Source organism: Neovison vison, chromosome 1 (assembly GCF_020171115.1).
Source record: "Neovison vison isolate M4711 chromosome 1, ASM_NN_V1, whole genome shotgun sequence".
NCBI lineage: Eukaryota > Metazoa > Chordata > Mammalia > Carnivora > Mustelidae > Neogale > Neogale vison.
Genome location: NC_058091.1, coordinates 210501288 through 210525863, shown reverse-complemented (window position 1 = coordinate 210525863; position 24576 = coordinate 210501288). Strand labels below are relative to the sequence as shown.

At 41.3% G+C, this 24576-nt stretch overlaps 1 protein-coding gene across 2 annotated transcripts in view; it reads left to right on the top strand.

Annotated features, from left to right (window-relative positions):
• The window catches only part of RASGRF2 (Ras protein specific guanine nucleotide releasing factor 2), a 250309-nt gene that overhangs the window by 98511 nt on the left and 127222 nt on the right, over positions 1–24576 (top strand). For both annotated transcript variants that reach the window (XM_044266218.1, XM_044266225.1), the window contains exons 5-10: positions 1906–2159; positions 10562–10641; positions 11023–11216; positions 16713–16822; positions 17599–17717; positions 23730–23890. In XM_044266218.1, the coding sequence (XP_044122153.1) occupies positions 1906–2159; positions 10562–10641; positions 11023–11216; positions 16713–16822; positions 17599–17717; positions 23730–23890 (918 nt within the window). The remainder of the gene's footprint in view (positions 1–1905; positions 2160–10561; positions 10642–11022; positions 11217–16712; positions 16823–17598; positions 17718–23729; positions 23891–24576) is intronic.

The window sequence follows — 24576 nt, the reverse complement described above, 5'->3', positions numbered from 1 at the left end:
TATGTGGATTTGTAATCTGCTTTGTTGTTGAATCTGCCACTTAGATATCACCACCCTAATAAATTACCATAATGTGATATATATATATATATATATATATATATATATATATATCACAATGTGATAAATTTATCATAATAAATTGTCATAAATTTTTTTATATTTGGAAAGGACTTCAGATTGTTTTGGTCCATTATTTTATAGGTGAGACAATAGAAGACAAGAGTTCAGAGTTACCCAGCAGGTTAGTGCAGAGCCTTGGGTTAAGGCACGTCTGGTTAGCACCCGACATTTACCTGGACACTGGAAAGATGTTCAGTAAAGCTTGTTGGCTAACATACACAGGCCAGTGCACTTTCTCAGGTTTGTCTGTTATTTTTCAAATCAAATTCAGATCAACGTTAGAGGCTATTGTGTTTTCTACAGAGTTGATTTTTACATATATTTCACATTTCTTCTCACAAAATAATCACCACTGCAAATCATTAACATGTGTTTTTTTCCCATGTGGCTAAGAGAATCCTTGCAGTTAACAAAAAGCAGGTAAAAGAATGCCAAGTCTGATTGCATCTTTCCTGTGTGACTTACCACGAAATTTAGTTACTTGTCTATAAATAGAAGGGTTCAGACGAGCTGAGGCTAACACTTATTTTCTAAGCTTACTAAAAAACCCCTCAATAACAACAAATCAAATAGCCTGATTTAAAAATGGGCAAAGGACTTGAATAGACATTTCTCCAAAGATGAAATGCTATTCACATGATCTTTGGGGAAGTCATATACACAAGAAAAGCTGCTCACTATCACCCAGCATCAGAGAAACACAAATCAAAACCACAGTGCAGTGTCACCTCACACCCATTAGGATGACTTCCGTCAAAAAACCGGAACATAAGTGTTGATGAAGATGTTGAGAAATTAGAACCTTCGTGCCCTCATGGTGGGATGGTGAAGTGGTTCAACTTCTATGGAAAGCAGTATGGTCATTCCTCAAAAAATTAAAAATAGAACTATCACAGTGATTCAGCATTCCTGCTTCTGGGTATACAGCCGGAAGAATTGAGTGCAGGATCCTGAGGAGATGTTTGCATACCATGATCACTGAGGAACAATTCACAAGAACCAAGAGGTGGAAGCAACACCCATGTCTATCAGCAGATGAATGGATAAACAAAATGTACATATGGTGGAATACTGTTCAGCCTGAAACGGGGAGGAAATCCTGGTTCGTGGTACAGCATGGATGAACCTTGAGGACATTACACTAAATGGAATTAACCAGTCGCAGAAAGATAGATACTATGTGATGCCACTTATGTGAGCTATCTAAAGTGGTTAAGTTCACAGAAACAGAAAGTTGAATGGTGGGTGCCAGGAAGCTGAGGGAAGGGAGTAGTGGGGAGTTGTTTTTCAATAGGTATAGTGTCACTTTTGTGGGACAGAGAAGTCCTGGACATCTGTTGTACAGCAGTGTGAAATACTTAATGTTGCTGAACTAGACATTAAAAATGGTTAGGATGGTAAATTTTAAGTTATGTGCCTTTTCACCACAATAAAATTTTTTTAAATATCTGCTTTTATATTGTTAAAGAATACACCTTTAAGTTCTTTCTTTATTAAAAAGTTAATAACTGTATATGTAATATTATCCTATTCTGGTGTCCATACAGGGAGTCCTAAAGAGCTTATGGAAGGAACTTGCAAAGTTAAGAAAAAATATTATCTTTAAATCCTATTTTTTCCTGCTATGTGAAAAAGCCTGCCATTATTTGTTCTAGTGATGGGACCATTAACGCACTAACGAAAAAGTGGTGCTTTATGTGGCACAGGATGGAAACCCTTACTGGCAGGCTTACCAAAGACACTCTTGCCACTCCCTGAGATCTTTCTGCTGTTGTTCTGTAGGTTCAGAGCTTCATGAGAGGATGGTTGTGTAGAAGGAAATGGAAGACTATTGTGCAGGATTACATTTGTTCTCCTCATGCTGAAAGTATGAGGAAGAGAAACCAGATTGTGTTCACCATGGTTGAAGCCGAGTCAGAGTATGTTCACCAGCTCTACATCCTGGTCAATGGCTTCCTCCGGCCCCTGAGAATGGCGGCCAGCTCCAAGAAACCTCCCATCAGCCATGATGATGTCAGCAGCATTTTTCTCAACAGGTTTGTCTTGGCATGAATCAAAAAGTCATGTGAAAAAAAATTTCTATTCCTTAAAAGAAGTTTTACTTTACTCTTAAAAGAATAGGTATTATAAATTCAACTTCAAGAGTGTATGATACTGAAAATAAGAAAGCTGTCATTTGTGTTTCATTATTTGCCCAAATTTACATGTCTTTATCTTGAATCATGGCATCTAGTTTTCTGGGTTTTTTCTCTATTTGACATGTATTTTCTTGTCATTGTGTGGGTGTGTGTGTTGGGAATGATAATCTCCTTCATAAACTGAGGGAAGTGAAGTGAGGAATGGGTCTTTACATGTAATTTATACAGACGTACTTTAGAAAGAATAATAACTAACAGAGAACCCAAGAATCTGTAGTGAATTTATTTCTACATATTATACACTATATATAGTGTCCTTGCTGCTGAGGATTCGTCAGTGAGCAAAGCAAAAATCCTTGCCTTCATGGAGCTTAAATTGTGATGTGGGAAGAGACATAATGAATAGTGAATAAGTGAAGAAGTGACTAGTGAATAAGTGAAATGTAGTATATTATGTGGTGATGAGTGTTGTGAAAAAAAATCAAGAGGAGAGGAGAAGGGAGAAAGGGGGTGCCTGGGTGTTTTATGTAAAATTTAGTAATTTATTTATTTTTGAATACATAATACATTTACATTGTGCAAAATTCAAAACAACATGAAAACATCAAGTAACTCTTACTGTCTCTGCCCACCCCATATACCCCACTTTTTGTTTTTAACCATTTTCATTAGTTTCTTATATACCTCTCTAGTGTTTCTTGATGTATATCCAATCAGATATGAATATAGAGTATTAGTTTTTCCCCCTTCTTACACAAAGTAAATGAATTTTAACATGTAGTTGCCTTTTTCACTTAATGGTATATTCTGGACATCTTCTCATACTGACATCTAAAGAGCTTTCTATTTTTTAAAAAATCACTACATTGTTTTACATTATGTGAATGTGCCATAGTTTTTCCCTAGCCAGACTTTGGAAAGGCCTCAGAGATAAGTTGATATTTGAATAAAGACTTGAGGTTGATGGGGAAACAAGCCATTGGGCTATCTGGGTAAAGAGTGTCACAGAGGAGGAGACAACCTGTACAAAGGCCTGAAGCTGGGGCAGACCTGGCTTGCTTGATTGACCAACTGCCTAAGGTCCATGTGGATGAAAAGTGGTAACATTGGATATTGTAAAGATGTTTGTTTTTACTGTAAATAAGATGGGCAGATACTGGTAGCATTTTGAGGAAAGAAGTAGCATCATATAACTTATGTTTTAAAATCTCACTCTGGTTTCTCTGTTGGGAATCGAGCACAGGGAAATCAGTTTGGTGGCTATTTCAATAAACCAGGTGAGAGATGACTGTAGCAGGGAGGCCTGTTAGGTGGCTATCCCAACAATATAGGCGAAGGGTGATTGTAATGGAGGCCATGATAAACGGTTGGATTCTGGGTATATTTTTAAATAGAGCCAGTGAAATTTCCTGATGAGTTTGATGTGGGGTTTTGAGCAAAGTCCAAGGTTTTTGGGCTGAACAACTAGAAGAATAGAGTTAACTACTCACTAAATGAAGAACACTGAGGTATAAACAGGGTTAGGAGGAAAGATAAAGAAATTTTAGTCTCAGACCTCTCAAGCATGAGAGGCTTTTAGCCATCCAAATGGAGAAATCAAGTGAACAGGGACTGGATATCAGTCTGGAGTTCAGGGAAGGAGTTTGGGCTGGGGATACAGATTTGGCAGTCCAATAGCATATAAAGAGTATTTAAAGCTTTTGGTCTGCGTGAGAGTACCAAGGGAGTAAGCACAGATGAATGAAGGAAGAGGAACAAGGACTGAGCCTTGGGATATTCCAACATTTAGAGATTAAGAAGATGAGGAACCAGCAGAAGAGAGTGAAGAGGGTAAGTTAGGGTTGTAGAATGAAAACCGGCAGAAGGGGTTGTCCCAGAAACCAAGGCAAGAGAGAGCTGTGTGAAAAAGGTCAAATAAAATGATAACTGAGAACTGGCCGTGGGTTTAACACTGAACTTTTACGTAACTTTGATGAGGGGCCAAAGACTCATTGGAGGGGACTTAAGAGATAATGGGGGGAAGGATAATAATTGGAGAGAGTTGGTATAAAAAACTCAGTGTTGCTGTAGAGAGGAGCCAGTAAACAAGATGCTACTTGGCGGTAAATTTAAAAGTATGAACAAGTGTGTTTGTGTTTCAAGGTGGGATAAAAATTACACTGAGAGCAAGGGGGCAATGATATAGGAGAGAGGGAGAAATTTCTGGAGCAATAAGCTTGCATAGACATAAGTGGATAGAACATGGTGTTCAAGTCAAGTTGGGAGCACAGAGAAGAAGAGAATAGTACCTTGACACGTATGCCATTAGGAAGCAAGGACATGTGGTCATGGTGCTAATAGAAGGAAAGTGCTGGGGTTAGATAAGAGAGGAAAGGTGTAAAATAATGCAGTATAATTGCTAGGCAGCTGGAAGAGCCTATGTTGCTCTGTTAGGCTGGTGGTCATGACTTTGCAGTGAGACTAGTCAGGATGGTTGAGTGTTTTTCCTTGAGCTCCTTTCAGCTGCATGGGTGCCTGTACAGAATAGCTGGATGGATGGCTTTTTGCTGTTGCATGAGGCTAATATGATGAAATCAGAAATGAATGGGGCGGGGGGCTCTTGGGTTGCTCATTTGGTTGAGCATCTGCCTTCAGCTCAGGCCATGATCCTGGAGTCCTGGGATGGAGTCCTGCATTGGGCTCTCTGCGTCTGCTTCTCGCTCTGATCTTCCCCCTCTCATGCTCCCTCACTCTCATTCTCTGTCTCTCAAATAAATAAGTAAAATCTTTAAAAAAAATAAAGAAAAATGAAGAGGGGGAGTTGAAGATGTATGCAAGGAGAGATTATAACGATGAGCCATGGAAGCTAAGCTGTGCAGAGAGGGAAATGATGGTGTGAGGGAGTGGTGGTCAGTATTATGGATTAAGGTCCTGGTGATGTGAAAGGATTTTTGGAGTCAGAATTCTAAAGAAGTAAATGGAAAGATAAGGAGGTGGTCAGAGAACAGTTTGCTTGAAATAGATAGGGAAGAGATGTAGTTACTGACAATGAAAAGGTCTGAAGTATAATCAAGGGAGTGTTGGTTAGGTCAATGGAGGGTAAGATCCCTAGAGGAGAGGAGTTCAAAGGCCCTAGAGGCCAGGATATTGGAATGTTGTTTTTTTGTGCATATTAGATTTGACCAGAATTATGACAGGAGTAGGGCTAGAGAAAGGACTGCCAACAAGCTGGGAGCTTGGAGCTCAAAACTCAAGGCATTAAAAGAGTATCTGGAGAGAGTTCTCTTCAACAATGGTGTTGGAGGAAGACCCTAAACTTACCTTCTCCATGGAACACAACAAATTATGGCTAGTAATAGAACAGTTCCTCTTGAAGAAGAACTGAGGGCTTGACCGAACCGTTTCTGCACAACCAAAGATAGAGAGAAGGGCAAGAGAACAGCAGGAGAGAGGGAGATGTGGTAAAAAAGGGAATCAGCCCTTAATGCTACAAACAGCAGTGGGACTGGATAGTACTGAGGGGCCAGGAACAGATTCCTCTGTCTTCGGGCACAGAATAAAAGCCATAGTTTAAAAGAGCAACTGGCATATCAAAAAGAAACAATGCTAGAACTTTGCCCCATGTGGAAGCTGCGTGGGTGCTCTCCAAGTCAGAGGGACTGGGGAACGACATGGTTTATGTTCCCATCCCACTTTTATATCTATTTGTTTTTATCAAAGCCTGGAAAAGTAACATTAATTTTGTTAGTTAACTCATTCCCCACACCTACATGTTTGTCTTATACTCCTTTAAGGAAGTAACTTAAGTGTCCATCAGTGGACCAATGGATAAGGAAAAAGTGGGGGTTATGTACACACACACACACACACACACAGAAATATTACACAGCCATAAGAAGGGATGAGATCGTGTTATCTGAGACAATATGGTTGGACCTGGAGGATGTTTTACTAAATGAAATAGGTCTGACTAAGAAAGACAAATACCATATGGTTCCACTCAAAAGTGGGATCTAGAATTAGATAAATAAACAAAAAGCAGAATCAGACCTATAAATACAGAGAACAAACTGTTGATTGTCAGAGGAGAGGTGGGTAAGAGTTTGGGCAAAATGGGTGAAAGGGAGAGGGACATACAGGCTTCCAGTTAGGGATGAATTAAGTCATGGGAATAAAAAGCAGAGTGTAAGGACTATAGTCAAGTATATTGTAAAAGTGATAAAACAGGAGAGATGGTAGTTAGGCTTGTGGTGACCATAGTATCATGTATAAACCTGTCAAATCACTAATTGTACACCTGAAAGTAACATAATATTGTGTATCAACCATAGTCAAAAAAATTTCTTTGAAGAAAAAGAACAAAAATTATTACAATATGTTTTAATTTGGCTTTTTAAAGAATTTGGTTTTTTGATTTTATCTTGTTTTATTTACTTTTGTTATTGAAGTATAATTGACATGCAATGTTATATTGGTTTCAGATGTGCAATGTAATGATACAGCAATTTCATACATTACTCAGTGCTCAACAGGATATATGTACCCTTAATTCCCTTTATTTCATCCTTCCTCCAGCCTGCATTCATTTTAAATTACTGCCAATTCTGACCTAAAGGTTTTTTTCCCCAGGCTTTTATAAAGTGAAAACCCATACTGTAAGGAAGATTTTAGGGACTAAATCATAGGTCACAATTAAAATGCGTATAAGTATTTAAAAAGGCAAGACTGGGAGGGTCTGTAGATGGCTGCAAAAAGACTGGTTGATGGATGGTACCTTGCTTCTTTTTTAATGATTGATTGATTGATTTGAGAGGGGAGGGGCAGAGAGAGAGGGAGAGAGAGGCTGTCAAGCAGACTCCTCACTGAATGCAGAGCCCGTCTTGGGGCTTGATTGAGCCACCAGGTGCCCCTGGATGGTAACTTGTTAACAGGAGATTAGAAGCTTCTCTGTTGTGAGGTGGGAGATCTCCCCACCTTAGGTGGCAGTGGCCATGCTCGAGTGTGTGGGACATCGCAAGGGACCCAAGGGGAGCTCCTGCTCCTCAGGCCATACAGCTCACATTTTGGCAATGCGTCAGCCACCCAAGTGTGTCATTCTATCAGTTTTGATGACAGTGGACAGAACGGTAAATGGCACTCTGCTCATGAGGTTGGTAGACCACTGCGTTGGTTTTAGGTCACCTCTGGGGATTGGTTTCCATTGGATTGCCTGATCTGCCATCTGGAAGGCCAGGCTTGTCATATTGTTTAAAATTCAGATTCAGGATGTGCTGTGCCACTTCTTGGAAGGCAAGGCTGTCAGCTCTTCACACAGTTAGTAATTGTTTACTATCCCTCATCCTTAATGGGCATTTGAAGAGGTACGTTTTTATTTTTTTTATTTATTTGTTTTTAAGATCTGTGTTTTTATTTTTCCACTTTTTTTTTTTTTTTTGCTTTTAAAGAAGTTTTTACTTTTAATTTGAGCTAACATACTGAAGACGTATGTTTTTAAAGCAGAGGCTTGCTTATAGGGTGTTGTCATTGCTGCTATTTAACTGGATTCCTTTCCTTGCCTTTAAGTGGGAGGTAAAGGCGTCCAGTTATGGCAGGTCTTTTTTTTTTTAATTTCTTTTTTTTTTTTAAGATTTTAAAAAATTTATTTATGAGCAAGAGAGAGTGAGCAAATGGGGGGAGGCAAAGCGTGAGGGACAAACAGACTCTGCAAGTGCAGAGCCTGATGAGGGGCTCGATCTTGTGACCCTGAGATCATGACCTGAGCTGAAACCAAGAGTCTGATGCTCAACCAATTGAGCCACTCTGACGGCCTGATTTTTTTTTTAATTTCAGCAAATTTTATACTTAAAAAAACCAAAAAACCTCCCTATCTACATGCAGGATTGTTTCATCTGTTTTCTAATCACCCAGGTATCAAAATATGAAAGTAGATATATCAGTTACATACATTTTCAATGTAGGAAGGTGAAGCCTCTCTATGAGTGGAGGGAGTTCACTGCTTACAGAAGTTTTTGGAGAAGCTGGAGGAGGCATGTCAGGGAGCTGTCCCTGGAGCTTTGAGTTCAAGGGCATAGAACCGTATACCTGCTTCAGCGGTTAGCAAAGTACAGCCACCACCATTGCCACCATATCTGCCTCTCAGGTCCAGGAAGCTGTTGCCTAGAAACGAGGACAGTGAAGCTGGGTGCTGGAATGGCTTCTAAAACATGCACATCTCCACGACTGATTTTCAGCAACAGGAAGGTCTCCTCTGCTCCTGCTTTCCATGCCTTACCAAGTGCATCTGTTCGGTGCAAATGGTGGAACTGAACCTCCATCCAGAACTGCCTTTACAAGGGAGGCTGGGGAGCATAGCTGTAGCTCTCCATCCTGTTCACCTAGAAGGAGGATGGAATGGAGGTTAAAGGCTAATAGACCCAGCAATTGCATGACTGGGTGTTTACCCCAAAGATAGAGATTCAGCGAAAAGAAGGGCCATAAGTACCCCAATGTTCATAGCAGTGCCTACAATTGCCAAACTGTGGAAAGAGCCAAGATGCCCTTCAATAGATGAATGGATAAAGAAGATATGGCCCAAATATACAATGGAGTATTATGCCTCCATCAGAAAGGATGAATACCCAACTTTTATATCAACATGGATGGGACTGGAGGGACTATGCTGAGTGAAATAAGTCAAGCAGAGAAAGTCAATTATCATATAGTTTTCACTTATTTGTGAAACATAAGGAATAGCATGGAGGACATTAGAAGAAGGATAAAATGAAAGGGGAGAAATCGGAGTGGGAGACAAACCGTGAGAGACTATGGACTCCAGGAAATAAATGGAGGGTTTTAGAAGGGAGAGGGGTTGGGGGTAGGATGAGCATGGTGATGGATTGCATGGAGCACTGGGTGTTATATGCAAATGACGAATCAAGGAACCTACATCAGTAACTAATGATGTACTATATGGTGACTAACATACACAATCAAAAAAAAAAAAAAAAAAGACCTAATATATACAATACCCACCAAACTAGTTTTGGTTGAAATCCTTGAACAGCAAACACCACTTAGTTAACATTTCTATAAAACAAAAATAAATTATTATCTTCAAGCAATGGGTGTTTTGTTTCAGGGACCATTTGGAAAAAGTTAAGGATTTCCCACTGATATTTATGTAGTGGAATTTGACTTCAGCAAACCAAAGAGTCTCACTTACATGAATGAGTCTGTATTTGATTCTGTGGATGTGATAGTTCAGAAAAGGTTGTAGAGGCTCACACCAGTGGGTTAATTGTAATAAGGAGAAAGCAAAAGTTGCTTTGGTAACTACTCTTCTTGAACCTTTAAGAAATTTGGATCTCTATGCATTGCTCGTATTTTAGTATCTCCATGTAGGCTTTGTCCTTCTCAGAGGATTCTTTCACATTTCCTTCTGGGAGTCTGAGGAGTGGTTACAGTAGAGTTCTGCCAAACCTTTGCTATGGATTTTTTCCCCGGTCTCCTGTCAAAACTTATTTTAATGAAAGAGAGACTCCTTTCCCTGAGTTAGGATCTAGAATCAAATCTAAAAGGAAAAGGATCACAGCTAATTTTTTGATTATTCATTGAAGTGCTACATTCTAACAGTAGAAAGATATTTCTATTATAAGTTGGTAAAGAGAGTTATATGACAATGATTTGGTACTTACTGTCTTCCAGTATTTAAAGCTTAGCTCAGAATTTTCCTTCAATTTTTAAGATTGTCTGAAGGGGGGACTTATGGATGGCTCGTTTGGTTTAGTGCCTGCCTTTGGCTCGAGTCATGATTCCAGGGTCCTGGAATCCATCCCGGCATTGGGCTCCCTGCTCAGTGGGGAGCCTGCTTCTCCCTTTGCCTCTGCCTGCTCTTCCCCCTGCTTGTGCTCCCTCTCTAACAAATAAATAAATACAATCTTTGTAAAAAAATTATCTTAAAGGTACATTGCTTTTTGAGGGCTAGTACAATCCATGTTATTATTTGGTCTACAGTCTGGAGGCCCTGGAGACATATATATCATGTATTTATTAAGGCGTTAAAAACTCATGGGGCGCCTGGGTGGCTCAATGGGTTAAAGCCTCTGCCTTCGGCTCAGGTCATGATCCCAGGGTCTTGGGATCGAGCCCCGCATTGGGCTCTCTGCTCCTTGGGGAGCCTGCTTCCCCTCGCCTCTCTCTTTGCCTGCCTCTGCCTACTTGTGATCTCTGTCGTCAAATGAATAAATAAAATCTTTAAAGAAAAGAAAACTCAGTGGGCTTCTTTAACAAAATAGACATTTTACAATGACTGGATTGTATTATTTTCCCATTTTTTTTTATAGTGAAACGATCATGTTCCTTCATGAAATATTTCACCAAGGATTGAAGGCAAGGATAGCAAACTGGCCTACTCTAATTTTAGGTAAGTTCATGCTTTAAAGATAGAAGGTTTTCTCTTAATATGGCAACAATTAAAGTAAAATCACTTCAACATCATTCAGCCTACGCTGTCTGAATTTCCCTGTTGACCTGTGAGCTTCCTTGGGTACCAGGTTTCAGTGCCCCTCCGGCCCTTTTCCCTGGCCTGTCATGGCGCCTGTGGGGCTAGTGTGGTGCCTGGCTCCCCAGGGGTACTCTACCAGATTGGTCATTCATGCGTCTGAACTGGGGACCCTGTGCACATGTGACCCTGGGGCTGGGAGCTGCTCTCGGCCAGTCTGTGGAGTGAACAGAGTCCCTTCTCATCCCTTCAATAATTTACCGAGCACAAAGAGAAACTGCCATGTTCACTTTTCTTTTCCAGCCGATCTGTTCGATATTTTGCTCCCCATGTTGAACATTTATCAAGAATTTGTGCGTAACCACCAGTACAGCCTCCAAGTGCTTGCCAATTGCAAACAAAACAGAGATTTTGACAAACTCTTAAAACAGTATGAAGCCAACCCTGCCTGTGAGGGGAGGATGCTGGAAACATTCCTGACCTACCCAATGTTTCAGGTACGTCATCTGGGACGCACTGTATAAGTCACTGACGGCAGTCTGGTTGGTGCTGATACCTCGGGTGACCAGAGCAAGGTGTGCAAGGGTGCCCTGTGGGGAATTAGGGCCCAAGTACGTCATCTGTCATCTTGAGCATGACACTGAGATAAACAAATACAGGTCACACATTTTCTGTCTGTGTAGTACAGGGAGGAAAGGCAGGCTTTTTTTTTTTTTTTTTTTAAACCAGGCATTTTGGAAGCAATTAAATCAGGAAGGGTTTTTTTTGCAAAGTGGCACAATTTTCTCTTTACAGAAAGATTTCACACAGACTTCTTCCATGGAGGCTCCTCCTCCAGCATGTTTAAAAATATTACTGGGTTTACAGAAATAGGACGCTTCTGCAAAACTTTCAGTATCTGCTGGTTGCGTAAAAGATGCCTGAGGGGTGGAGGGCTGCAGGGAGAGGCTTTGTTTTCCTGCCCAGCCTCTCCGCCCTGTTCCAGTAGCTGTCGAAGCTGGTCTGGAGCTGGTCTGGAGCTCTGTGGAGCTACAGGAGGACGTGCCGGGTCATGGGCTGTGGACACGCAGCATCTGGAGCACTGACTGGACTGGGGGACTCTTGGCCCCTAGTTGGGTTGCCGTACTGAGGCTGGAGCTTGTTGCACCCCGAGGGCTTAGGCACACTTGTGTTCTTGCCTGTATCTAGGGCTTTCCCGCTAAGAGCCCTTGAGTGAGGACCGCAGAGGCCAAAATGTGGATTGAAGCTCTTGCTACTTTGAAAAGTGTCGATTCTGTTCTTTTGGACAGGCACCGAGTGTTCTCGTTGTGGAATTTATGGGGCTTCTGGCCAGGTCCCCAGACTGTCATGTGGTAAACCGATTCTCTCAATTATGTGTCAGGGCTTCTGTGGACAGCTTCTCCCCCTCTGAACAGGCATCGCTGACCCTGGCTGATCATCTTGGAGCCTTAGGAAGAAATGTTGTTCTGGTTCATGGTTGATGGTCCTAGAGTTTGTCTGTGCTACTTGAAATCTTGGCAGTCACCACAGAGGTTTAGTAAGATTTTTTAAAAACTAAAAGGATGCATCTGAAACAACTTAAATAGAGTGAAACTGTATAATGTTATTGTGTTCTTTCATGGGACGGAGTTGTTTGAACTCTTTGCCCTTCTGAGGAAATATTTTGCAAGAAAAACTTCAACACAAAAAAGTTTTTTTTTTTTTAACCTTATAAAAATTGTAATTTAAGCTTTTACTTATAGTGATACAAACTTTATATGGTACAATGTTCTGAGATTCTGTTTGAGTTGTTGGCAGTTACCTTTATGATTAAAATACCCAAAATTGTATTTTTTTGGCAACTTCATCTCAGGTGAATATTCAAAGGGAGAGTTGTGAAAGTCACATGGAACATTCAGGGAGGTACCTGGCTCTCTTTCTGACAGCCCAAACCCTATTTAATTTCCTCTTGGTGTCATTCTCTCGGTGTTTTAAAAATGCTGCAACTGCACTTGCACGTTAGGAGAGGTGACCAAACACAGTAGACTATAGGTCCTCAGAAAGCCCTTCAGATCCTCTTACAAAGGTTGAGATACTCTCCTACCACCCGCCCTCCTTTGCCCTGGAGTATAAGCCCTGTGAGAATAGCTTGGCATTTTCATTGATTCCAAGGAATTCCCATAATGCAGGAAAGGACCATTGGACTGCGAATCTTTAGGAGACTTGGATGTCTTACTCACTCTTTAGCTGTACCATTGAGGAAAATAATTGAACCAATCTAAATCTTGGTTTCTTACTCTTAAAATTGAGGCACCTGAGCTCTAGTCATCTCCCATCTGACTCTGTGATCCCAGGGGGACTATATCGGTTCTGGAAGTTTGGGTAACTATGTGGCACTGCAGGGAGCCTGGTGTTTGTCCAAGAACCCTTACCCCAACACTGCGGTGGCCTCAAACCCTAGAATTTAGCTGAAGGGTCCGATGTTGAGATTCTCTGGTTTCTTCCAGACCAAAGGCACTGGTTGTGAGAGCCATTGTTCTGGGAGAAACCTCAAACTTGAATTTAGCTAGAGTTTGTCCAATCTGCAAGAAATGTACAAATTGAAAGAACATGGAATTGTGCTGTTTATTTGTTTGCTTCCCTATAACTATTTTGAACAGAGCAAGAGGGAAAACCATCAGATTTTGCTCCTAAAAGCCTCATTCTCCTTGGATGTCTCTTCTCTGTCTTGTTGACTTGGTGTCTCTTCTTCCTGCCTTCTCCCTCCGTAGGAGTGACCCTATGGGACACTTGGGGGGAAATTGCCCTTTCTAGAAGCTTGAAGGTTTTCTGTCACTAGATTCAATCTGTCCTTCTTGTTCCTTTTGGGTTCTTTCACAAATGAGTCATGGAAGCATTGGCTCCCTCAGAGGGTCTAACTGTGGCTACTTCCCTCTGCGTGCCTGTGCCATGGTACGTCGCCACCTCCACCTTGCTCTAGTGGAGGCCGGAAGCGGAGGCACTACAGTTCTTTTGGTATAAGGCAACAGTGGAGGGGCCTGACCCACCAAGGGCCCTCTGGCCAGACTTCTTGAGTCTAGACATGGTGGCAGAGATTGGTGTGGGCACAGGGGAGAGCCAATTGGCAGCTTTAGCCTGTGTATATATAGAAGAGAAAAGTGTGGGGCGCCTGGGTGACTCAGTCATTAAGCATCTGCCTTTGGCTCAGGTCATGATCCCAGAGTCCTGGGATCGAGCCCTGCATCTGGTCTGGCTCCCTGCTCATGCGGTAAACCTGCTCGTCCCTTTCCCACTCCCTGTGCTTGTGTTCCCTCTCTTGTAGTCTCTCTCTCTCTCTCTGCCAAATAAATAAATAAAATCTTAAAAAATTAAAAAAAAGAAGAAGAGAAAAGTGTGATTTCTGGCCTCTCTTTCAAGTCCATTGCTGCTGTTAATGTCCTATGTTGAGCTATAGAAGCATGAAGGAATTGTAGAATTTGGATGATAGTTCAGATTGTTCTCAATTGAACTATCAGACCAGTAAGTCCAAGTGTTGCCAAGAAAAAAATGTATTATGGAAGATAATATAGTCACTAATATAATTTTTAATTAGCAAAGACAGTGGCTTAATGGGTACTGTTTAAATTGGCTTCAGCTGCTCATGAGCCCATTGGGAAGCCGATCATGCAGTCTGCCCCCGACGAGGACAGTGCTGTGAGATGTTCTCCAGAAAGTAGCCACTTGCAGCTCTGGCCACCTAGTCCCTGTCATTGGATAGCAAGCTAATTAATGTCTACAGAGTGACAAGTATTGTTCCATAACTGAAAGGAGAATCAAGATTCATCTGGAGTGCACTTACTGTGATTCTTGGTTTCTGATGGGGAACGGATTTCTAATCGGCTCTTGAATATACACATGAGCTCTGTGGAGAGTCGTCCACTTCTCTGCAGAACATCCTTGCCCGGCTTTTTAGCAGCTTTAGGCTTGTTTGTTCCTCCACCAGAAAGGAGAAAGGGCCAGTCGCTGAATTTCAAATCCATCTACTTGAATCTTAGCCAAGGAGCTCTCTAAAATAGATTTAATTAATGGGGGAAGATCATGAAGCTATTGACTAAACTTAGTTTTGTGGGTTTTCAGTGCCTGCATTATAAGTGTCAGGCTCTCCCACTCCTGCCTTCTTTGTTATGAAAAATGTAGTGCATTAGCTGTTGATTGCCTGGATTTTCTTGGAGGACTGCTGACTTAGAAGCAAACGTATCCATCATGGCGTTGTGCAGAAGAGATGTGTGAAAGTCTATGTATCCCAGGGGCCTTTACCAGGGAAAGTTTTATGGAATGGAGAGACAGAAAGGGTCCTCCCCATGCTGTACAGGGGGAGGGATCTCCATCCTCTACAGAGTCCATCTGTGCTTCCAAAACCTTGATGTGATGACATCCCCTAGGACGCAGCCCCAGAGTATCAGGGCAGATCCATGTTTGTGCTGATGGTACTGCCCTTTGTGCTCATGCATAAATATGGGCCTTCAGCAGACGATACTGAGTAACCCAGCGAAGGCCACCACCTGCACGAGAGCAAAAGCAGACCTGTGGACTGAGCTGCCAACACCTTGGGACAGGATGGAAGGCGCTAGCCACAGCACCCTGGGAGGCTGTGTTACTTCCTTCATTCTCAGAAGTCCTTTCGAGGGCCCACCCGGTGAGACAACAGGCCCCACAGAAGAGACCCAACGGGCTTGTACACCAGTGAGAGCCATGATGATGGCTGGCTCTGGCATTGACAGACTACCTTGGGCAAGTTACTGAACACAAAGCTTCACAATTCATTGCCACCTTTTCTCTATAAAATGGGGAAATAACCTTTATGTTGCTGTGAAGGTTTGGGTTGCCCCCTCCAACCTCGAGCTCCAATCTGACCCATAGTGGGCAGTGTTACAGTACCTGCTGTTCAAGCAAGTTATTATTTTTTTTTTCTTAAGAATTTATTTATTTATTTATTTGACAGATAGAGGGTCAGAAATAGGCAGAGCAGCAGGCAGAGAGCAAGGGGGAAGCAGGTTCACTGCCGAGCAGAGAACCTGATGCGGGGCTCGATCTAGGGACCCTGAGATCATGACCTGAGTCGAAGGCAGAGGCTTAACCCACTGAGCCACCCAGGTGCCCCAAGCATGTTGTTATTAAAATTAATCCCACTGCCCCAGTTTTCTAAGAAATTTTAGTTTGTAAGCCAGTAGGAAATGAATATGTAGGATCGCTATGAGTTGTGTTACATCTCTATGAGTTCTGTTAAAACCTTCATAGGGCTGGTGGAGTTTCTGCTTTTGACAGAATTCAGATAGTTTATCCAGAAACAAAAGTATAAGTAAATAATGCAATTAAACCATATTTTTACTGTTAGAAGGATGAGTTAAGGTAAAGTAGGATGAGAATGTGATAAAGGTGAATATATCTTCTCTCAAGTTTTTATTCTTCAAGAGAACATTGCAATAGGATTGTGAATTTAAAAACAAAAATTGTGAGGTTGCCTGGATGACTCGATCAGTTAAGCATCTGACTTTGGTTTAGGTTATGATCTTAGGGTCTTGGGATTGAGCCCCATGTGGGGCTCCCTGCTCAGCCGGGAGTCTGCTTGACCCTCTCTCTCTTTCTCTGTCCCTCCTTCCACTCACGCTCTCTCTCTCTCTCCAGTAAAAAAAATAATGAACAAATATATCTAAAATAAAGCTTATGTGACTTGATAAGCAGTGCATGTTTCCCTATGAACCAATTTTCAAATCTTATGATTAAGAAATATATGATTATATTAAAAAATAAAGAAACAAGTGTTTCTTTGGAACATAATGTTTTGTCACTCTTCTCTAGTGTTCTTGATGAGTGTGTGTGTGTGTGTGTGTGTGTGTGTGAAGTTTGAAGCATAGTTTGTTTCAAAACTGTAGAAGTAGAGATGTGCTTCTCAGACACGTTGACGGCCCAGGAGAGAACGTCCCAGGGCTGCTCATCCTGACCTCTTGCTCATGCTGGCCCTTATTTGTGTTTAGATCCCTAGGTATATCATCACACTTCATGAACTCCTCGCTCATACACCCCACGAGCACGTGGAAAGGAAAAGTCTGGAGTTTGCTAAATCGAAACTAGAGGAACTGTCCAGGTATGTGGAGAACGTATGATAAAGGCTTGTTTCAAGAAAGCAGCACGCTAGTCTCTGTGGAAATCTACTATGTATATATATGTCTAGGGAATAAGAAGCAAGACACAGTCCAGCTTCTCAGATTCACCTGAATGTGAAACGCTAGCCCTTCAGATGGTGCTGAATCAGTATGCACATTAATTTTAACCAAGAATAAAATACACCTTTGAAAATGTTTTTATAGCATGTGGGTTTATGTAATTGAGATTATAGGTGCATTTGGATTTAAGTTAGAAAATGTTAACATTTCTCTTTGCATAATAGGAAAATGATTTTTAGTTGTGTCTTTGTGTTCATATTTGGCAAGAAGCTAGAGAATGTGTATTTTGGATTTTTTATGACTTTTCACTGTTTCGTGAATTATTTACATCTGTGTTCCTTTAGCTTATATGGAATAAATAGTATAGAGTTCTCTAATTTGTTCCACCTCTAAGAAATGGCATTATAATTTCAATGAAGGAAGGTGTTCATAAAATAATAGGTTGCTTTCCTCTTGCATTTAGAAGCAGCATCCCCAGGGTACTCATTGGTTGCTGGCCCACCTGTCATTTAGAAACGTAACGTACATTGGCTTTGGTTTGGGTCGTGACCGCTTGAAGCTTAGAGGTCTGCTCTCCCCACAGCCCCAGTCACACTGATCCAAGTTCAACACTGAGCTTCCCAGGTAGCGCTCTCTGCGTACCGGCTCAGGCTATAGATCTCTCTCCCTGTGGTCTGTCCGTGCTGTGTCTTGACAGGATAATGCACGATGAAGTGAGCGACACTGAAAACATAAGGAAGAACCTTGCCATAGAAAGAATGATCGTAGAGGGCTGTGATATTTTGCTGGACACCAGCCAGACTTTCATCCGCCAAGGTAAGTCCTCGTTCGGTGGGCCCGTGGTCTTCGCGATATCTCTGACTGTCACATTATCACCGGCAGATCCCGGAAGGCATTTTGGAGCAGGTTTAACGTAGCTGTGCGATTGATGTTGTCCACGCAGGACAGCCCCATGGCCTTGATTGAGGCTGTGGTTGAGGCCCACCTTTGTGCTGTTTCTTTTCAGGGGCCATGAAAAACAGCAACACAATAATAGTAAAGCACGAGTGGGACAGTAAATTACATTCTGACTGGACTCTCCTCCTCAGTGGACCAGACATTCTCTACAGCTCCAAGGAGGACAGCTCGGTCTGGCCGATGAGAGTGGCAGTGCCGGGTGGCGACGATATGCAGGCCAAGGCCCAAGAGAAACTTGCGTTACTCAAAGCCCTCTCACATAGCGGTGGGGACAAGGTCCGAAGTGAACACAGCTGTCTCTTGTTCCCCTTCTTCATCAGCACTTCTGGATCAGCCCCACATGATATGATTTGATCCCCTTGGCAACTCTAGTTGCCCAGGAAAATGTCTCTTGACCCCTGCCAGGCTTGGGTGACGGTGAATGTGTCTTGTCTGTGGGATAGGTGCTTTGCCAGCATCACTTAGTATACGAAGCTTCTGAAATGTTGACACAGTAGAGAAGCCTCAGCCTCCCAGCGCATCTCCCTTCAGGGCCCGGAACCTCATCCTAAGTTCCTTTTCGTTGCTCAGGTGTTCAGAGGGAAGGGAGCATGCAAACCAAAGGGAGTTGGTTTGTGACGATATGTTGAGCACATTTATAATTTTGAACATGGTGGCGTATACCTTTAGAACTAGGATTAACCTTTAATGTGGTTTCTGTTCCTAATGTGCCAATATCGCTTGAAGATATTTGCATTTCCGTTGCCTATCAAAATGTGCTGCTTAGCATTTTTTTTTTACCTCATCAAACAAGACATTGTTTGAGCTGCAAACATACTTTTTTTTGCACAAAATACTTGAAAAAATGTAACGCGTGCTGTTCTGTGTTCCATGATTTATTTACAGAGAGAGAAATGACACATATGTTAATGTTTGGAAGTATATTTTAGGAAATGATAACTTTTTTCATTTGTGACTTTTGATAGTGATTTTTCTTTAAAGCTAGTGGAATATAATGCTAAAAAACATCAGGCCTTCCTAACCCCCTCGGTTCCTCCGCACAGAGTGTGTTCACACATGGCTTCCTGCCTTCCTGGCTTTTGCCTGGCTCCGTGCCTTCCCGTGCACTGTCCCCAACCTGGGGACAGGGACTGCCCTTATCCATCCCTTCTGTGCCTATCAAAGTTTGGCTTGTCCTTCCAGGCTCAGGTCAGACTCCTCTAGGGAGCCTTTTACAATTTTCTTCTAATCTTACTCTCCCCTTCCCTCTGGTTAGAATGAATTTAACTTCCTCCTCGTTTTGAGGCCCCTCCCTCCTCACGCATGGGTTTCATCCTCTTGTTTATTACAGGTACACATTGGCACGCTTGTCACTCCTAGCCATTGTAACTCTGGAGGGCTGTGTTTATGAATTCTCTCCTGCCTTATATGCTGCTTTCCATTATACATACCCGAAAGACGGGCACTGGAGTAAATTGAATTGCTTGCTGAATTGCAGTTTTGGTTGTTAGATGTCTTGTTTTGTATTTTTCTTGTATTTGGAATTCATGAAAAAAATACTAACTGACTAGAGCTTTATAATATGTGAGAATGCAAACAAATGTGTCTGTAACTAGTATTTTATTTCTGAAAGGTCTTTTGATTGAAAAGTAGTATTATGCATAAATATTTATTTCTACAAACTTAGACTGCTCTTGTCTAAGTTTGAAAAAAGATATCTCTAATGAAAAATGCTGGAAGGCCGAGTATATTGAATAAGTCATTTTTTTTTTCAATGCACCTGGAGGAAAAGCACTCATGAGCTGCCTCTCCCTTTGATTCCTGTCCAGATGTTATTGGTTGCTTGTTCGTGCCCCATGTTTAAAGCACTTCTGTCAGCTATTAAGATATCTAATGTTATTATTGTATTGATGTTGATATAATGATTTGTCTTTACAGTATTTTTCTGTATTTGGCTGGTTAGTGTGTTTAGGAATTATTCAATAAAGTTGGTTTTAAAAAACCAAACCTGAATGTGAAAGTAGAAAGGAATCCAATTATACATAATCTGGGAAGTGTACATTGTTTTGCTTTGGTTGTTCCTGTTATCACTTCTCCTAAATACCCTTAACAGACTTTAAGAAACCCAGTGAGGTGGCTTTCTTATCCTTTTAAACTTTGAAGGATTTTTTTTTTTTTTTAAAGGGACTACAACTTAGCTCTAACCAGCTCCACTGGTATTTGTGTTATATACTTTTAGGGATGGTATGAGGTACGTTTCAGTGTGTGTGTGTATATGTGTGTGTGTATGTGTGTGGGGGGATGCGTGCACAAATAAATATATGTGTAGTTTCGATCTTAAATGAATTCTTGTTCTGAGGACTAGAAAAAAGAGGCCATCGAGGTCATCCAAAAGGTCTTCTTGGGATAGGGGCATCAGTTAATCTCAACTGTCAATCTGTGGGAATTTACTGATTGAAATAACAGAAGCTCTGTTGTAAATTGTTTCTAATTATTAAACAGTTGATGAGCAGGATGGAAAGGACTATATCGTATTGTGGTCAGATAATGTCATTTATTTTCTAAAATCTACTCAAAGTTTGTTGAACTAAAGTGTGAGAGTCCAAAGCAATAATAGGGAGGCAGTATAACCATGTCACTGGAGGTCAAATCCTGCCTCCTCTACTTCCTTGCTGTAGGATACTGGGCAATTTACTTAACCTTCCTTTGCCTCAGTTTGCTCTCCTTACATTGGAGTTAATAGTACCCAGCTTTTAGGGATGTGGTGAGGATTACACGAACTAATGGGACTCCAAGAGCATCTATCTAGACTAGTGCCTATGAGAGTATGACGTAAATTTAAAAACCAAGATCTAAATTTTGCAATGAGTTTCTGTTTTTCAATGACATAAAATATATATGAATATTCAGTAGACTAGAAGGTGTTCTAAATTGACATTTTGCCCTAAACGCATTACACATAGTCAACGTCTTGTGGAAATGTGAATCAGGATCCTTAAGTCAAGGTGACCAAGTTCAGAGCTAAATGCTTTGAGAACGAGATCTAGAATTCTGTGGTATCTTAATCATTCCCAGACTGGAAATTATGTCCTTTCAGTATAGCAGCGTTCTTTAGAATTGTAATATGGGGTCTGGAAATAATTGTACCTTCTCAAATACCTAACCATAACCTGGAAATGGCTCTTCGTTGCTTCTCAGTACTGAGTAGAATGAAGAATAAGGTCATTACCCAGTCTTGAATGCCACTCTTTTGGAATTAGTGATTGAATTAACAGAAGCTTTGTTGTAAATTGCCCCAATTATTAGATTGACGAAAGATAGAGATGCAAGAGACTGTGTTGCAGCAATGGCCTGTTATTGAGGAATTACTAATTTAATACTAAGTATTCCTTTAATTTGTATTAACTAGAGAGGAATCTCCAAGTCTTATAGTTGTGTTGAAGCACCAGGTCAAACTTAAAATCAAATGTGAAAAAAAAAAAAGCCACCTAACGTGTTTTTTCCCTTATGATTATTTTATAAACCAAATAATGGTGTTGAAATTGCTCACTTTTTATACTGATGTATAGACTTCTGTATATACATAATGTGCATAGCGAGATGAACAGTTACAGATCAAGCAGATTAGCATATCGTTACCAAGGAAACATTTATTTATTTTTTTACCTGAAAGGTGAAAATAACAGTATTACTAGTATATGAGCTAACAGTGTATTCTGTAATTTCTGTTTAACAAAATCATTAAATGCTAGAAGTGCTTAGCAACACACGGTATTAAGTCTTAATGAACTTGGCTTAGAACCTTTCTGAAAACGATTCCTACACCTCTTTATCCACCAGGATTATTTGTCTTAAGGTCCAGGCTTTCACTTTGCTCTAAATGATCTCACCACCACTCATGGCAAAGCTAGAATGTACTGTCTTCTCCCTTCCAGTTCCTTTCCAAGGATCAGCTTTAATGTTGCTGAGTCCGCCACTGTCTCCTGGTGGTGCCACTCACTCTGGTGTGATCTTAAGAGAGCTGCTTAGCCCCTCGGGCCTCAGTTTCCCCTTCTTTGAATGAGGGACAAGCCAGGTCCTCTGAAAGAGCTCCTCTGGCTTTCATTCCAGCTCCTGTACAATCCTTCTGCTGTTACTCACTCATTTACCTCTCTAGGCATTCTGCCTTCTGCTCTGCACCCCCCCCTTTACTCTTAAAATTTAATTACTTGCTGCCTGCGCTCTCTGACAGCTTCCTCCCACTTGCCTCACCTCCTCCTTTACCTTTCCCCTTGCCCATTCCCTTCAATGGAATCAAGCCTTCTCCTGCCCCATGTTCCTCAGTCCCACACCCTCCCCCAGGACTCCTTCTGTGCTATTCTTTGCCCCACCCCCCAATAGCTGCCTACTTTGCCTCTGTCAGGCAGCCCCACTATATGAACCATTTTAGTGGAGTTTTCACCACTTACGGAAGTAATCCATGCTCATGAAAAAACAATAAGTGCAGAAAATGTATGAGGTGGAAATGAGGTTGCCTGCAATCTTGTTTTTTTCTCCTGTTAATAGTAAAGGGTTGAATATGCATTTAATGGTTCTTATGAGACTGATATGTGACTTTGTAAGGCTGCATTTAGGATAGGTGGTAGATTTAGTAGAAATATTGCTGACTCAAGGTAGTTCAGAAGTCAAGGTATTTGCAAGAATCATTCCTAGTACTTTTTAGTTTGATATCTAACTTAGATTGGAATTTTATTTTGTGGGGACAGGAGGTCATTATTAGGGTGAAATTATAAAGTCTCTGTACAGCTTCTCACATTGAATGGAAGACAGGTTTGCTCACAGAAATGCTCTGGTATAGACTTCATGACTTCTTTTCCATTTAGATTCCACAAAGAATTTTTCTCACACTTTATTTATTTATTAAAATTTTATTTGAGAGAGAGAGAGAGCATGCATGAGAGCATGAGGAGGGAGGAGCAGAGAGAGAGAGAGAGAGAGAACCCATACCTAGCTCAGAGCCCGTGTGGGTTTTGATCCCAGAACACAAGGTCACGGCCCGAGGTGAAATTAAGAGACAAGCAGCCGACTGAGCCACCCAGGTACCCCATCACATATAATTTAAATATTACTTGAAATAGCTGTCCTTTAAAAATTAACTAAATGGCATTGAATTATATAATCTGTGTGTCTTTATGATATACATGCTTTGTAAATTTTATTTTTTAAATACAAGGTAAACTCTACTAAATGCTCCTTGTCTACCTTCATGGCCTCAGGAAGAATAAATTCTATTTTCTTCTTATTATGTTGTTATTATTATCATGTGTAATTATACAGTATTATCTTATTCTTTTTTTTTAAGATTCTATTTATTCATTTGACAGATCACAAGCAGGCAGAGAGGTAGGCAGAGAGAGAGAGAGGGGAAAGCAGGCTCCTTGCTGAGCAGAGAGCCCGATGTGGGGCTCGATGTGGGCCTCGATGTGGGACTCGATCCCAGGACCCTGAGATCATGACCTGAGCTGAAGGCAGAGGCTTAACCCTCTGAGCCATGCAGGCACCCCTGTATCTTATTCTTAAGTAAATAAGTGCACTGAGATCAGATTACCAAGGGACAGATGGCAGAAGTGCCTTGTTTGAATTCCAGTTTGGCTTTCTTTCAAACTTATTTTAAATCTTATAGATGAAAATCAAGTCTGAGGTATTTTACAAAAGTCGTAGGGATTACTTGGACCCTTAAAACCCAGTTCCTTGTCTCTTCTGCTCTGAGTGTAGTGGGGGTTTACTTCCAGTGGTGTGTCGAATAAGTCCTTGGTATCTTAGGAAACAGGCCCTAGAGTGTGTTGCATCAAGAACAACTCTCACTTGACAGAATTTTAATTGCTGTGTATTCTTCACTTTTGTGATCACCAGGTTCTCTTATTCAAGTACCTTCTGTTGAGAGGGGGAAACTTAGTAAAGTTCGCCTGGGTTCATTGTCTTTGAAAAAGGAAGGAGAAAGACAGTGCTTCTTATTTACAAAACACTTTTTAATTTGTACGAGAAGCTCAGGAGGAAAGCTCCATCTGCTGAAGGTACGGGTTTACGTGACTATTCCACTTAATGTCCATGCACTTGAAGGCGCAGAGGTTAATTTAATTATGGCTTCCCCATGCCTGGTATCCTAAAACCCACATTGTCACAGGTGCATAGTGAGACACTGTGCAGTTGCTAAGCTTGACATGTACTTTGTTGTCAATTTTACCCCAAATTATAGAAATTTGTGTGTATTTTCATAAAGAAGTGCAATTAAAGTCATCACCTGGAAAGAACGATTACTATTGAGCTACAGAAATCCTGTTAAATCACTACAGTGTACTGATCTAATATTTGCTAACTGCTATTTTACCTTGCTTTATCAGCAAACCATGACCCATAGCCCACTGCCTGTTAATAAAGTTTTATTGTCACACAGCCATGTCGGTGTTTACATATTGTCTGGCAGCTCCCATGCTTTTTAAAATGGCAGATTTGAGTAGCTGCAGTAGAGCTCATATGGCTTGCAAAGCCTCAAAGATTTATTGTCTGGCTCCTTATAGGGAAATTTTGCCGATCTGTACCTTCTGTTGGTAGTGCCTGACTTCTTACCCGGCACCATGATGATGGCTTTCCACTGCGTGCAGTGCTTCCTGGTGGGTGGGCTCAGTTGCGCTCACTCTCAAGGTGCCAACTGGTCTCCCACAGACCGACTTGCTCAATTTATAAAACACTGGCAGTGAGA